The 14,826-nt window shown below is 42.8% G+C and overlaps 1 protein-coding gene across 1 annotated transcript in view; it reads right to left on the bottom strand.

The window, feature by feature from the left end:
- Positions 1–6,183: 6,183 nt before the first annotated feature.
- AHNAK2 (AHNAK nucleoprotein 2) overlaps positions 6,184–14,826 on the bottom strand; it is a 36,996-nt gene continuing 28,353 nt past the window's right edge. Inside the window, exon 7 of the mRNA XM_073350356.1 lies at positions 6,184–14,537. Coding sequence (XP_073206457.1) covers positions 7,228–14,537 — 7,310 coding nt within the window. The 3' untranslated portion in view covers positions 6,184–7,227. The remainder of the gene's footprint in view (positions 14,538–14,826) is intronic.

Below are 14,826 nucleotides of genomic sequence, written 5' to 3' on the forward strand. Positions count from 1 at the left end.
AATTGGGCCCTTAATCTCTGCCTGAGTCCCCCATTGGTGAGATGGAGGTGAGGATAATAATCCTTTCTCCCACCCTTTGCCTACCCTCTCCATTTAGACTGTGATCTCCTCAGGGCAAGAAGTGTCACTCACGATGTGTATGTGCAGTGCTTGGAACAGTGGGGCCACGGCCATTATTGCAGCTGGCGCTTCGAGGGCCTCTACTATAAATAATAATTCATGCAGGGGTTGATGGTGCACTGGTGTTGTGAAAACTTCCCACCTGTCAATAATGTCAGCCTTGACATTCCAAATATCTCCATGTTTTCCTGCAGGCAGCCCCTGAGGGCTAGGATACCTGCCCCAAACCTCTTCATGGCCTCATTCGAAGCCCACCTAAATATTAATTTCTGCTGCCTCACCTACGAGAAGTCGGGGGGTAAGGTTAAACCATTAAAACAGCACAAATAATCAAACCATACAGATCTGTGCATGTCTTACTGAGTGACTGTGTGATCTTTTGGGAGAGACACCCATTTCCTCTCTCTTCTCTTTTCTGTGTGTTTATGACTCTCATTCACTGTGGGGTGTCAAATCAAGATTGTACGTTCTTCAGGGCAGATTGCATTTTCTCTTGTTTTGCCAAGAACTTTTTGGGGTCTTTCAGATAATAACTGAAAAAGACCATGATTTTAATAACAACTGTAGAGTCGGAATCAGTATGCAGCTCGCACTGGAGCTGAAACAGCCTTCTCAAACCTTCCTGATGGGAAGGACAATCTCTTTTGCCTCTTTATTGTTTAGACAATATCTTTCTGTTCTCTAGGTTTGTGCCCCTCTTCTGTACACTGCCTAATGAACTCTTATGCTGGCCATCCCCATTTTCAGTCTCCTTTAGACTGTCACATTAATCTAACTGCTTTCTCTCAAATCCTCCATTTTCTTTTTGTCGAGACTCTCTGTGGGCTTTTCTTTTCTTTACGCTTCACGACTATTCTTCTCCAATCCAATATATTCATTTTTGCTATGCAGCCAGTACTGCCTCATATTGGAAGAGATGGTTCAAGGTCTGGAGCAACAGGTATCGACCCTGCGTTGCATAAGAGAAACTGAAGATTTCCTGAACAGACATCAGGATATGCTTCTATGGGCACAATGTTCTGAAGATTCAGAGCAGGCTGCGCAGTGGGGACAGGAGGACGGTGAAGAAATTTGGCAGCATGTGACCTCCAGAAGAAGAAAGGGGAGCATCCATGTACCAGCAGCGCAGATACAGGTAAGCAACCATTTTCATGTTCTCTCCACAGGTACTAATGCGGAGAGTGGACTAGATGATACATCTGAGGGAAGGGAACAAAAGGAGACTCCGCTGATTGGAAGGCATGAGATGCACTGTCCTAGGGATGGGGGTTCCACGACCACTGCTCCCAAGAGAAGGAGGCGGGTGGTGGTGGTCGGGGACTCTCTTCTCAGGGGGACTGAGTCATCTATCTGCTGCCCCGACTGGAAAAACCGAGAAGTCTGCTGCTTGCCAGGAGCTAGGATTCACGATGGGACCATGGGATGGTGTTCCAAGAAGGAGGAGTGCTAGGCAAAAAGATGGGCTCCACCCAACGAAGAGACAGAAGAGCATCTTCGGAAGCAGGCTGGCTAACCTAGTGATGAGGGCTTTAAACTAGGTTCACCAAGGGAAGGAGACCAAAGCCCTGAGGTAAGTGGGGGCATGGGATACTGGGAGGAAGCACGAGCAGGAGAATGCGAAAGGGGAGGGCTTTCTGCCTCACACTAAGAAAGCAGGACAAACAGCAAGTTATCTCGAGTGCCTATGTACAAATGCAAGAAGCCTGGGAAACAAACAGGGAGAACTGGAAGTCCTGGCACAGTCAAGAAATTATGATATGATTGGAATAACAGAGACTTGGTGGGATAACTCACATGACTGGAGTACTGTCATGGATAGATATAAACTATTCAGGTAGAACGGGCAGGGCAGAAAAGGTGGGGGAGTTACACTGTATGTAAGAGAGCAGTATGACTGCTCAGAGCTCCGGTATGAAACTGCAGAAAAACCTGAGTGTCTCTGGATTAAGTTTAGAAGCGTGAGCAATAAAGGTGATGTCGTGGTGGGAGTCTGCTATAGACCACCGGACCAGGGGAATGAGGTGGACGAGGCTTTCTTCCAGCAACTAACGGAAGTTACTAGATCGCAGGCCCTGATTCTCATGGGAGACTTCAATCACCCCGATATCTGCTGGGAGAGCAATACAGCGGCGCACAGACAATCTAGGAAGTTTTTGGAAAGTGTAGGGGATAATTTCTTGGTCCAAGTGCTGGAGGAATCAACTAGGGGCAGAGCTCTTCTTGACCTGCTGCTCACAAACTGGGAAGAATTAGTAGGGGAAGCAAAAGTGGATGGGAACCTGGGAGGCAGTGACCATGAGATGGTCGAGTTCAGGATCCTGACACAGGGAAGAAAGGAGAGCAGCAGAATACAGACCCTGGACTTCAGAAAAGCAGACTTTGACAACCTCAGGGATCTGATGGGCAAGATCCCCTGGGAGAATAACATGAATGGGAAAGGAGTCCAGGAGAGCTGGCTGTATTTTAAAGAATCCTTATTGAGGTTACAGGGACAAACCATCTCGATGTGTAGAAAGAATAGTAAATATGGCAGGCGACCAGCTTGGCTTAACAGTGAAATCCTTGCTGACCTTAAACACAAAAAAGAAGCTTACAAGAAGTGGAAGATTGGACAAATGACCAGGGAAGAGTATAAAAATATTGCTCGGGCACGAAGGAGTGAAATCAGGAAGGCCAAATCACACCTGGAGGTGCAGCTAGCAAGAGATGTTAAGAGTAACAAGAAGGGTTTCTTCAGGTATGTTTGCAACAAGAAGAAAGTCAAGGAAAGTGTGGGCCCCTTACTAAATGAGGGAGGCAACCTAATGACAGAGGATGTGGAAAAAGCTAATGTACTCAATGCTTTTTTTGCCTCTGTCTTCACAAACAAGGCAGCACTGGGCAGCATAGCATGGGGAGGAGGTGACCAGCCCTCTGGGAAGAAAGAAGTGGTTTGGGACTGTTTAGAAAAGCTGGACAAGCACAAGTCCATGGGGACAGATGCGCGGCATCCGAGAGTGCTAAAGGAGTTGGCGGATGCGATTGCAGAGCCATTGCCCATTATCTCTGAAAACTCATGGAGATCCAGGGAAGTCCCGATGACTGGAAAAAGGCTAATGTGTGCCCTTGTTGCCAAGAAGGCCAATGGCATTTTGGGATGTATAAGTAGGGGCATAGTGAGCAGATTGAGGGACGTGATCGTTCCCCTCTATTCGACATTGGTGAGGCCTCATCTGGAGTACTGTGTCCAGTTTTGGGCCCCACACTACAAGAAGGATGTGGATAAATTGGAGAGAGTCCAGCGAAGGGCAACAAAAATGATTAGGGGTCTAGAACACATGACTTATGAGGAGAGGCTGAGGGAGCTGGGATTGTTTAGTCTGCAGAAGAGAAGAATGAGGGGGATTTGATAGCTGCTTTCAACTACCTGAAAGGGGGTTCCAAAGAGGATGGCTCTAGACTGTTCTCAATGGTAGCAGATGACAGAACGAGGAGTAATGGTCTCAAGTTGCAGTGGGGGAGGTTTAGATTGGATATTAGGAAAAACTTTTTCACTATGAGGGTGGTGAAACACTGGAATGCGTTACCTAGGGAGGTGGTAGAATCTCCTTCCTTAGAGGTTTTTAAGGTCAGGCTTGACAAAGCCCTGGCTAGGATGATTTAACTGGGAATTGGTCCTGCTTCGAGCAGCGGGTTGGACTAGATGACCTTCTGGGGTCCCTTCCAACCCTGATATTCTATGATTCTATGATTCTAATGTAGTGCCCATCTTTAAAAAAGGGAAGAAGAAGGATTCTGGGAACTACAGGCCACTCAGCCTCACGTCAGGCCCTGGAAAAATCATGGAGCAGGTCCTCAAGGAATCAATTCTGAAGCACTTAGAGGAGAGGAAAGTGATCAGGAACAGTCAGCATGGATTCACCAAGGGCAAGTCATGCCTGACTAATCTAATTGCCTTCTATGACGAGATAACTGGCTCTGTGGATGAGGGGAAAGAGGTGGATGTGTTGTTCCTTGACTTTAGCAAAGCTTTTGACATGGTCTCCCACAGTATTCTTGCCAGTAAGTTAAAGAAGTATGGGCTGGATGAATGGATGATAAGGTGGATAGAAAGCTGGCTAGATCGTCGGGTTGAACGGGTAGTGATCAATGGCTCCTTGTCTAGTTGGCAGCCGGTATCAAGTGGAGTGCCCCAAGGGTCGGTCCTGGGGCTGGTTTTGTTCAATATCTTCATAAATGATCTGGAGGATGGTGTGGATTGCACCCTCAGCAAGTTTGCAGATGACACTAAACTGGGAGGAGAGGTAGATACGCTGGAGGGTAGGGATAGGATACAGAGGGACCTAGACAAATTAGAGGATTGGGCCAAAAGAAATCTGATGAGGTTCAACAAGGACAAATGCAGAGTCCTGCACTTAGGATGGAAGAATCCCATGCACTGCTACAGACTAGGGACCAAATGGCTAGGCAGCAATTCTGCAGAAAAGGACCTTACAGTGGATGAGAAGCTGGATATGAGCCAACAGTTTGCCCTTGTTGCCAAGAAGGCCAATGGCATTTTGGGATGTGTATGTAGGGGCATTGCCAGCAGATTGAGGGACGTGATCGTTCCCCTCTATTCGACATTGGTGAGGCCTCATCTGGAGTACTGTGTCCAGTTTTGGACCCCACACTACAAGAAGGATGTGGAAAAATTGGAAAACGTCCAGCGGAGGGCAACAAAAATGATTAGGGGACTGGAACACATGACTTATGAGGAGAGGCTGAGGGAACTGGGATTATTTAGTCTGCTGAAGAGAAGAATGAGGGGGGATTTGATAACTGCTTTCAACTATCTGAAAGGGGGTTCCAAAGAGGATGGATCTTCTCGACTATTCTCAGTGGTAGCAGATGACAGAACGAGGAGTAAAGGTCTCAAGTTGCAGTGGAGAAGGTTTAGGTTGGATACTAGGAAAAACTTTTTCACTAGGAGGGTGGTGAAACACTGGAATGCGTTACCTAGGGAGGTGGTGGAATCTCCTTCCTTAGAAGTTTTTAAGGTCAGGCTTGACAAAGCCCTGGCTGGGATGATTTGGTTGGGGATTGGTCTTGCTTTGAGAAGGGGGTTGGACTAGATGAGTCCAACCCTGATATTCTATGATTCTATACTGCATTTTCAAGGATTTCACTCTCTGCTTTCTAACAGTCTCACATGTGTAGTGCTATTCAATTCCCATGGGGGCTGCTTAGAGCATTTCATTTTGTGGGGCTAAGAGAGTGCATACAACCCTGGGAGTATTTTTAATGTATTTATTGTTAACTATAATTCTCTGTGAGCTTGAAATAAGCCTTGAGATCATTGTCTCCTTCTATTTGAATTGCTGTAAAGCAGGATGTCCTTTTTTTTCCAGCATCACAGTGGTCATCATTTCTGATTCTCTGGTCTGTCCATGATACTCTTCCTTAGCTCTGTTCTAAGCTGTGCGCCCCTGCCTATGGCCATTCCATCAGCCAGGGATCACTGAAGAAAGCAACTTGAATGGTCCCTTGGGGCTGTGTGAGCAGCCAGACACAACTTAAAGAAGCCCCAACGAAGTCCAGCTTGTCCTGAAATAATATGGGTTGTCCAGTACCTCTGTGTGGAAACTGTTGAGAAATGATGGACTTTGTATTGGTGACTGCAGTATGTGTGGAATTCTCCTTTGGGACAGTTGAGAACTCGAGGAGGAGGGGATGAAGAATGTGTTAATTTAGCAAGATATGACTTTGGACTCACCAAATACACTCTAGTACATTCCAGTTTTTTCTTCTGATGCATTTACTTAGACCCTACTAAATTGAATAGGTGGGAACAAAAAAATAATATAAAGAAACTGGGATAAAGATGTGTGAGTGAATATGTGAAAATACAATATGCAGAATTACAATGGTGATTAGTCATTGGCCAGTACCAATGTCTCTTAAAAAAAAAGTTCTCCCCCCCTAACTGAAGTTGCAGCTACATCAGCTTCATCAGAAAGTTAGGGTTACCCCAACCTTTCAAGCAATATTGTATTGTAGTTTTCATAATCAAAAAATGATTACAATAATAATGTTGTTGCATTTATTATCAATACAGTGACTGTACTGTGAAGTGAGAATACATTCAACATTCTAGTAATACATGTACAGTGATGGCTAACATATATGGTATTACCTTTTTGGTCATGTACTTAAGAGAAGCACTGATATAAACAAAAGGTAAATAACTAACTATTTACATCTTATTTCTCTGGAAAAACCTTCCCAGTGATTTCACTCACATATGCGCCCCATTCTATGCATTAACTATTCTGATAAATATATACATAGTGAACTTTCTTACCCCAATTTTTTTTATTCTTCCTCTCAGTTGCCATATTTTATTTTTGTATTTTGAATATGTGAATCAGCAGTATATATTTTTCAGGAATCTGGAGCATTTCCTGAAGTTTTATTTTTTTAAGGCTAAATATTATCCACGCTACTAACTGGGGGGTGGGGGGGGGGGGAAGGATTGTCATATCTACAGTATTATTTCTGTTTGTTCTACATTTTAAAATGATCATGGAATACAAATATTGCTCTATCTAAGATAAAGAAAATATATTTTTATAAGAAAGCAACATCAAGGCAGAAATATATTTAATAAAATAAAATCTAAACAGTTATGTATATTTCTAGTCCTCATAGCACTAGCTTTATATTCATTTTTGCAAATAATCTATAACCTAAACACAACCGGCATGTTATAGAGAATTATATTTAATAAAATCTTTTCACTATCTTTGCTCCATTCAACACTTTATTTTGCATGGTTAGGAGAATTTTATCAGACTTTGATAAAAGTGTGAATGCCTCCTTTTCCTCAGTAGTTGTGTGTTTCTTCTTGGGTACATCTCATGAAGCAAATGTTTCATTGGGACTTACAGTATGTTCATGTGTTTGCAAATGCCAGTGTGGTGAGGAATGATCCACAGACTGTTTTCATCAATGTCAGTTTTAAGTTCTGTTCCACTTTCATTTCTTCTGGAAAACTCTCTGGGAAGACAGCATTTTCCGGCATATGTTTTTCTCTTAGTTTGTTCTACATTCAGATTTTCCATATATGTATAGATCAGAAAAAAATACTCATTTGGTGGTCTTTTCAAGAATACTTTGCTGGCTAGCTCTTTCCCTGTCCAACAAGATTAATTCAGTTCTTGCTGATGATGTCACTATAGCACCAGAAACTTGGACATTAGATGAGGTCCCTGTGTTTTCATTTTCTTCACCCTTAATTGTTTCTTCTTTAGGTGATAAATTTTCTTCTGCATCAAAAAATGTTTCAGGTTTCTCTGATGGACTTTCATCATCTGAAGTTTTCATTTCTTTTAGATTTGTCTCTTCTTCTTTGTCAATGTTCTTAGCCTTTTTTGAAGGGGATGAAAAGCCTAATTTGGGAAATCTAAACCATCCAGTTTTTTCAGTTTGTTTAGAAGAGTCAGTATCTGATGCAGAAGAGTCAACAGGTTGGGTTTCTTCTGGAACTGATTTTTGGACTTCAGGTTTGGAATCTGAGCCTGTGTCATCAATGGAGGAAGAAAACCCAATACTTGGAAGCCAAAATTTGAATCTGCCAGAAGATCTTTTACTGTCAGTTTTTTCTTTTTGATCCTTCATATCTTTTTCTTTATTTTCTGGTATTTTAGCTATTTCACCATCTTTAGAGAGAGGAGATACAGCTATTTCCTCTGGTTGCTTATCAGATTGAGTGTCTCCAAGTTTACTGGAAGGCTGTACTTCAACTGTAAATGTTTTCAGTTTTGGCAAACTGACACTGGAAGATACGACATCATTAGATTCATCAGTTTCACTTTGTGGTTTGCCAGATAATTTAAACTCAGCAGTGTCACTCTTTTGTATTGCTATCCCTAAATTTTCATCAGAAAGTTTAGGTTGGTGAACTTCACTCTCAGACACCTCATGATTATATTCTGAATAAGACTGCAGTTTGACTGGCATGTCTAGTTTAACATGTGACTCAGGTATCTTCACTTTGAGAAGTGAAAATCCAAAAGTAGCAGTTTTAATTTCTGATGAAGGAATCTCAGATTCTTTCACTATCTGAGAGGAGTAAGTCTCATGTGTTTCGATATCAACATGTCCAGATTCAACTTCACCTTGTGTCTTTATTTCTTTACCCTCTGCAAGTGGTCCCTGAATTTGTAGTGCTGCTTTTGAAACCGAAGAGTCTGTGGATGGGAGCTTAACATATTCCTGTGGGGTTTTAATGTCACGGTCAGCCAATGTTGGAATTTTGACTGATGGCCTTTGGATATTACCACCCGCAAGTTCTGGTCTTTCTTTAGGGATCTTAGTGCTTACTTCCAGTTTTGGTGCTTCAATGTCAGTACCAGCACCTTTCAAGTCTGTTGCCACTTTTGATGTTGAAACGTCAGTTTCAGCTGTGGGTGCATTGTAAGTGAAGGCTGGTATTTTTAACTTGGGAATTTTAATATTTACCTCTACACTTTCAGTTTGTTTGTCTGCCTTGTCCTCTGAAATCCTGGTTGATGATTCCATAACGTCTGAACTTGGACTTTGCAGGTCAATGGAGCCATCTGCTTTTTTAAACTGGATTTCCACTATGCCTAGTTCAGTTTTAGGCAGTGAAACATCAGCCTCTAACTTTGGGAGAAAGACATCAACTTCAGAACCCTTTGCTTTTGAATGTAACACTCCAAACTTTGGCATCTTAAATTTAGATGTTTTTATTTTGCTTGCTTCATCTCCATCTTCTGCTTTCACCCTGACTCCTGCAGAAATAGCCTTTTCAACACTTTCAGCTGGAAATTCTATTTCATGGTCTACAACACTTATTTCAGTATCCATTTTAATTCCCGGAGCACCTATCTTGGTCTCTTCAAGGTTGGTTTTAACATCAGCAACATCTCCTGTTCCCTTTGTGGCAGGCCATCCAAATGAGGGTACACTGAATTTTGGCATTTTTAATTTACTTTCTCTTCCTTGAACATCCTTTCCTGTAGATTTTATCACACCCCCTAGCTTTTCAGTTTTAACTCCTTCACCTGCGTGTAGAATGTCCAGCTCTACTTTTGGGAGGACATCTAATTTCTTCTGTGTTCCATCCAAAGCAATTTCAACAGATGGTGCTTTGGCGCCTATTTCTGGACTCTTCAGCTCAATGGAATGTTCTGCTGTTGGAACCTCTACACACTGTGATTTGGCTTTTTGTTCTTGAAGGGTCAGATCACATTTAGGGAGTGTAATGTCAGCTTTTGGTAAGCTGATGTCCACCCCAGTTTTTGAAGCACTAATTTCTGATGTAGAGAGTTCTACCTTAGGTATCATGATTTTTGGAGTATGTGTTTTCAATTGTTGTCCTTCAGCACCGCGTTTAACTACATCAGCATAAGTTTCCATTTCAGGAATGCTCACTTTAATGACTGCTTTTTCTGGAGGTAGTGAAACTTCTGCTTCAAACTTTGGTGAGGTAACATCAGAACTTTTACCTTTGTGGAGAGAAACTCCCACTTTTGGAATCTCTGCTTTAGCAGATTTGATTTTACCTTCCAAAACATCCTTTCCAGCAGCAGATTCAGTGTCCACATGTGGCAATGATGTTGCATATTCAGGAGCTTCTATTTCAGTTTGCATTTCAGCAGAAGGAGCACTTACTTGCGGCTTTTCCAGGCTCCCTTCACTATCAATGTCATCTCTTTTTCCCTTAGAAGATGACCGACCAAATATTGGCATTCTAAATTTTGGCATTTTAAACCAGCTCTGATGTTCTTCAGTCTGAATTTCTCCAGACTTCATTTCATGTTCTCCTTGCACTTTCATATCCTCCACCTCAGGGCTTTGAAAGGCCACCTCTGTGGTTGAAAGAGAAATGGATGGGAGACTAACATCCATCTCTGGAGCTTTAATGTCAGTGATAGAAACTTGAGGCATTTTCATTTTCCCAGTTGAAACCTCTATTTCTGCATCAGAGACATCAGATTTAACTTCTAGTATTGGAGCTTCCACAGCAATGTCAGCAATATCTGTTGTCATTGTAAGCTGGGGAACTCCAGCTTCCATTTTGGGTAAGCTGATCTCACTTTCTGGTCTTTTTCCTTTTGGAAGTGAAATTCCAAACTTTGGCTTTTGGAATTTAGGCATTGTCATCTTCCCCTCAAGACCTTCAACTTTCACTTCTGCTCCATCTACCGCCAATGGTCCTTCGATTCCTGTTTCTGGACTCTTCAGCTCAATGGAAGCTTCTGCTGTGGGAAATTTAATACCCATGGACAAGCTGACATCATCACCAGCAGACCCTGATTTGAGGTCAGCTTGTTGAAGACTCACATCATCTGTAGAAAAGGTGGCATCAACCTTAGGTAGGCTAATGTCCATGTCTGATTTGGGAACTTTGATTTCTGGTTTGGAAAATTCCAAAGTAGGAATCTGAACTTTTGGCATTTTTATGCTTATTTGTGCTCCCTCTTCTATGCTTTTGGTATGACTGCTTTCTATATCAGGTATCTGCACTAAGTCTTCTCCATCTCTTTCTGGTTTAGGAACAGTAACATCAGCTTCCACTTTTGGCAGATTCACCTGAGATTTAGGAACCTTAATTTTGGAGAATGAAATTTTAGGTATGATAAATTGAGGCTTTTTAATTTGGCTTTTTTGTTCTTTTTTTCCTGTAGATATTTCAATAGCAAGATCCATGCTTGGACCCTGATCCTCAGTTACAGTTTCTGCTAGTTTTGTGTCTGTTTTGCCTGATGATACAGTAATTTTAGGCTCTTCGAGAAGTTCTTCAAAATCGGCTTTAATGCTTGCTTCTTTTTTTGGTGACCAACTAAATGATGGCAATTTGAATTTTGGCAACTTGAAATGTCCTTCTTTCCCTTCCATATCTGTATCTCCAGGTTTTATTTCTCCCTCAACTATTGTTGCTTTAGATGCCATATTTGAATCTTGAATACCAATCTCTGCCATTGGAACAGAAACATTGGATTGGAGGTTAATGTCAACTTTGGGTGTCTTGATATCAGCTTCAGGTATTTTGGGCATTTTGATTTTCCAGCCTGAAGATTCTGTTTCTGCATTAGGGATGGCAGATTCAACTTCTACTGTTGGTGCTTCCACAGCAACGTCAATAATATCTGTCATCACTTTTAGCTGGGGAATATCAGCTTCCATTTTGGGTAAGCTGATCTCACTCTCTGGCACTTTCCCTTTACGACGTGAAATTCCAAACTTTGGCTTTTGGAATTTGGGCACTTTAATCTTCCCTTCAAGACCTTCAGCTTTCAGCTCTGCTCCATCCACAACAATTCCAGCTGATATTCCTTCAACTCCTGTTTCTGGACTTTGCAACTCTATGGACCCTTCCGATGTTGGAATCTTAATATCTGGGGCTGACAGGCTGACATCAGCACCAGCAGACATCAGTTTTAAGTCAGCTTGTTGAATAGTCACATCATATGTAGGAAGCTTGACATCAACCGTAGGTAAGCTAACATCCACATCCGTTTTGGGAGCTTTGATTTCTGGTTTTGAAAATTCTGAAGTAGAGATATTAACCTCTCCATCTCCACCGCTTCCTTTCTCTGATATCTGCACTGAAACATCTCCTTCATTTTCTGGTTTAGGACCACTAACATCACTTTCCAATTTTGGCAGAGAGACCTGTGCTTTGTGACCCTTCATTTTAGGAAGTGATATCTTTGGCATGCTGAACTGAGGCTTTTTAATTTTCTCCTTCTCACCTATAGGCATATCACTTTCGAGATCCACACTTGGGCACCAAACCTCAGCTACAGTTAATGTTAATTCAGCTTCTGTTTCTCCTAAAGAAGAGGCCAAAGTAGGCTCCTCAAGGATTGCTTCAGTATCACATGTAACAACTGCTTCTTTCTTTGGTGACCAACGAAATGATGGGAGTTTGAATTTTGGCATTTTGAACTTGCTTTCTTTCCCTTCAATGTCTTTTTCTCCAGATTTTATTTCACTCTCAGTCTTTACCACTTTACTTTCTAAATCTGGGCCTCGAATGTCTACTTTTGTTGTTGGCATGGTAACATCAACTGATGGGAGGCTGATGTCCACCTTTGGTGCTCCATCAGCTTTAGGTATTTGAGGCATTTTGAGCGATGGCAGTTGCATTTTTAAGCCTGACACTTCTGTTCTTGCATCAGAGACTTCACATTTAACATCAAAAGATGAAGTTTCAATAGCAATCTCAGTAACCTCAGCTATCTCTTTTGGTTTGGAAATGTCAGCTTCCATTTTGGGTGTGCTGATCTCAGTCTCTGGAATTTTTCCCTTAGGCAGTGAAATTCCAAACTTCATCTTTTGGAATTTAGGCATTTTAGTCTTCCCTTCGAAACCATCAAGGTTCACTTCTCCTCTATCTATAGCAACGTCAACAGATGGTATTTTAGCAACTATTTCTGGACTCTTCAGCTCAGTGGAACTTTCTGTCACTGCAACTTTAATATCTGTCTCTGGAATGCTTACATCACCAACAGCAGACCCAGATATCACTTTGGGTTCTTGAATACTCATGTGATACTTAGAAAGAGTGACATCATCTTTCAGTAAGTTTGCATCCTGGTCAGCTATACGGGCACTGAGATCAACTTTGGAAAAACCCAAATCAGGAATCCAAATTTTTGGTAAATTAACACTTTTGACCCTTGCATCTTCTCCACACTCAGGAAGGTCCACGCTACTCTCAGGGCCTGAAAACCTCAATGGTATTCCTTCAGCTATTACATTAGCTTCAGTTATAGGGTCAAAAACATCAGCCTGCAATTTGGGATCACTAATTTCAGATATTGGTATCTTAGAAATTGAAACCTTTGGAATTTTAAAATGAGGCATTTTAGATGTCCCCTTAACACTATCTTTTCCAGAACTACTTGGAATTTCAAGTCCAACACTTGGAGCCTGGATTACAGGTCCTGACAGTGTTATCTCTCCTTCTGCCCCAGCTGACGGCACTGTCACCTGGGGCTCCTTGAGGCTTGATTCAACATCTGCTATGCCACCACTGGTCTCTTTTGTGGTGGACCAGCCAAATGAAGGCATGCCGAATTTTGGCATTTTGAACTTCCTTTCTTTTCCCTTAGCATCTTTCTCTGTGGCTTTTATTTCACCTTCTATCTTTACCGCTTGAGCTGTTGCTTCTGGGCCTTGAATGTCCACCTCGACCTTTGGAAGAGAAACGTCTACTGATGGGAGGATGATGTCCACCTTTGGTGCTTGAAGGTCTGCTTTAGGCATTTTGGGCATTTTGAGTGATGGCATTTGGATTTTCCAGGCGGAAGCTTCAGTCTCTAGGTCAGGAACATCAGCTTCCACTGCTAGCGTCGGGGTTTCCACGCCGATTGCACCCACTTGGCCTTTGACTTTTGGCTTGGGAATGTCAGCTTCCATTTTGGGTAAGCTGATCTCGCCTTCTGGCACTTTGCCTTTTGGAAGTGAAACTCCAAACTTTGGCTTTTCAAATTTAGGCATTTGAATTTTCCCTTCCAAACCGGCAGTTTTCACCTCTGCTCCCTCCACCGCAATTTCAGCTGATGGTGCTTTCGCTTCAATTCCTGGACCCTTCAGCTCAAAGGAACCTTCTATTTTGGGAATCTTGACTCCAGGTGCTGAGATTTTGACATCTGCAGGAACGGAGGCTGCTTTCAGGTCAGCTTCTTGAAGACTGACATCACATGTGGGAAGTGAGACATCGACTTTGGGTAAAGTAACATCCACGTCTACTTTGGGAGCTTTGATTTCAGGTTTAGAAAATCCCGTAGAAGGCATCTTGATTTTTGGCATGTGTATTTGCATCCCTGTTGCCTCTGCTTTCCCTGTCTCAACTTCAATACTGCTTTCCATGGTGGGAACTTTCACTTCAAATCCCGCCTCTTTCATTTCGGCTCGTGATTTGGGAAGGGAAATATCTGCCTCTACCTTTGGCAGACTGACCTGTACCTGGGGAGCCTTGACTTTGGGAAGCTTCACACTCGGCAGCTTAACATCAGGCATTTTAAGTTTCCCCTGCTCACCATCTTTTCCTGCAGAAGTCCCGATTTCCAGTTCAGCACTTGGAGCCTGGATTGCGGGTCCTGACAGTGTTATCTCTCCTTCTGCCCCAGCTGACGGCACTGTCACCTGGGGCTCTTTGAGGCTTGCTTCAACATCTGCTACGCCACCACTGGTCTCTTTTGTGGTGGACCAGCCAAATAAAGGCATGCCGAATTTTGGCATTTTGAACTTCCTTTCTTTTCCTTTCGCATCTTTCTCTGTGGCTTTTATTTCACCTTCTATCTTTACCGCTTGAGCTGTTGCTTCTGGGCCTTGAATGTCCACCTCGGCCTTTGGAAGAGAAACGTCTACTGATGGGAGGGTGATGTCCACCTTTGGTGCATGAAGGTCTGCTTTAGGCATTTTGGGCATTTTGAGTGATGGCATTTGGATTTTCCAGCCGGAAGCTTCAGTCTCGAGGTCAGGAACATCAGCTTCCACTGCTAGCGTCGGGGTTTCCACGCCGATTGCACCCACTTGGCCTTTGACTTTTGGCTTGGGAATGTCAGCTTCCATTTTGGGTAAGCTGATCTCACCTTCTGGCACTTTGCCTTTTGGAAGTGAAACTCCAAACTTTGGCTTTTCAAATTTAGGCATTTGAATTTTCCCTTCCAAACCGGCAGTTTTCACCTCAGCTCCCTCCACCGCAAT

The sequence above is a fragment of the Lepidochelys kempii genome, chromosome 6 (genome assembly GCF_965140265.1).
Source record: "Lepidochelys kempii isolate rLepKem1 chromosome 6, rLepKem1.hap2, whole genome shotgun sequence".
Classification (NCBI taxonomy): domain Eukaryota; kingdom Metazoa; phylum Chordata; order Testudines; family Cheloniidae; genus Lepidochelys; species Lepidochelys kempii.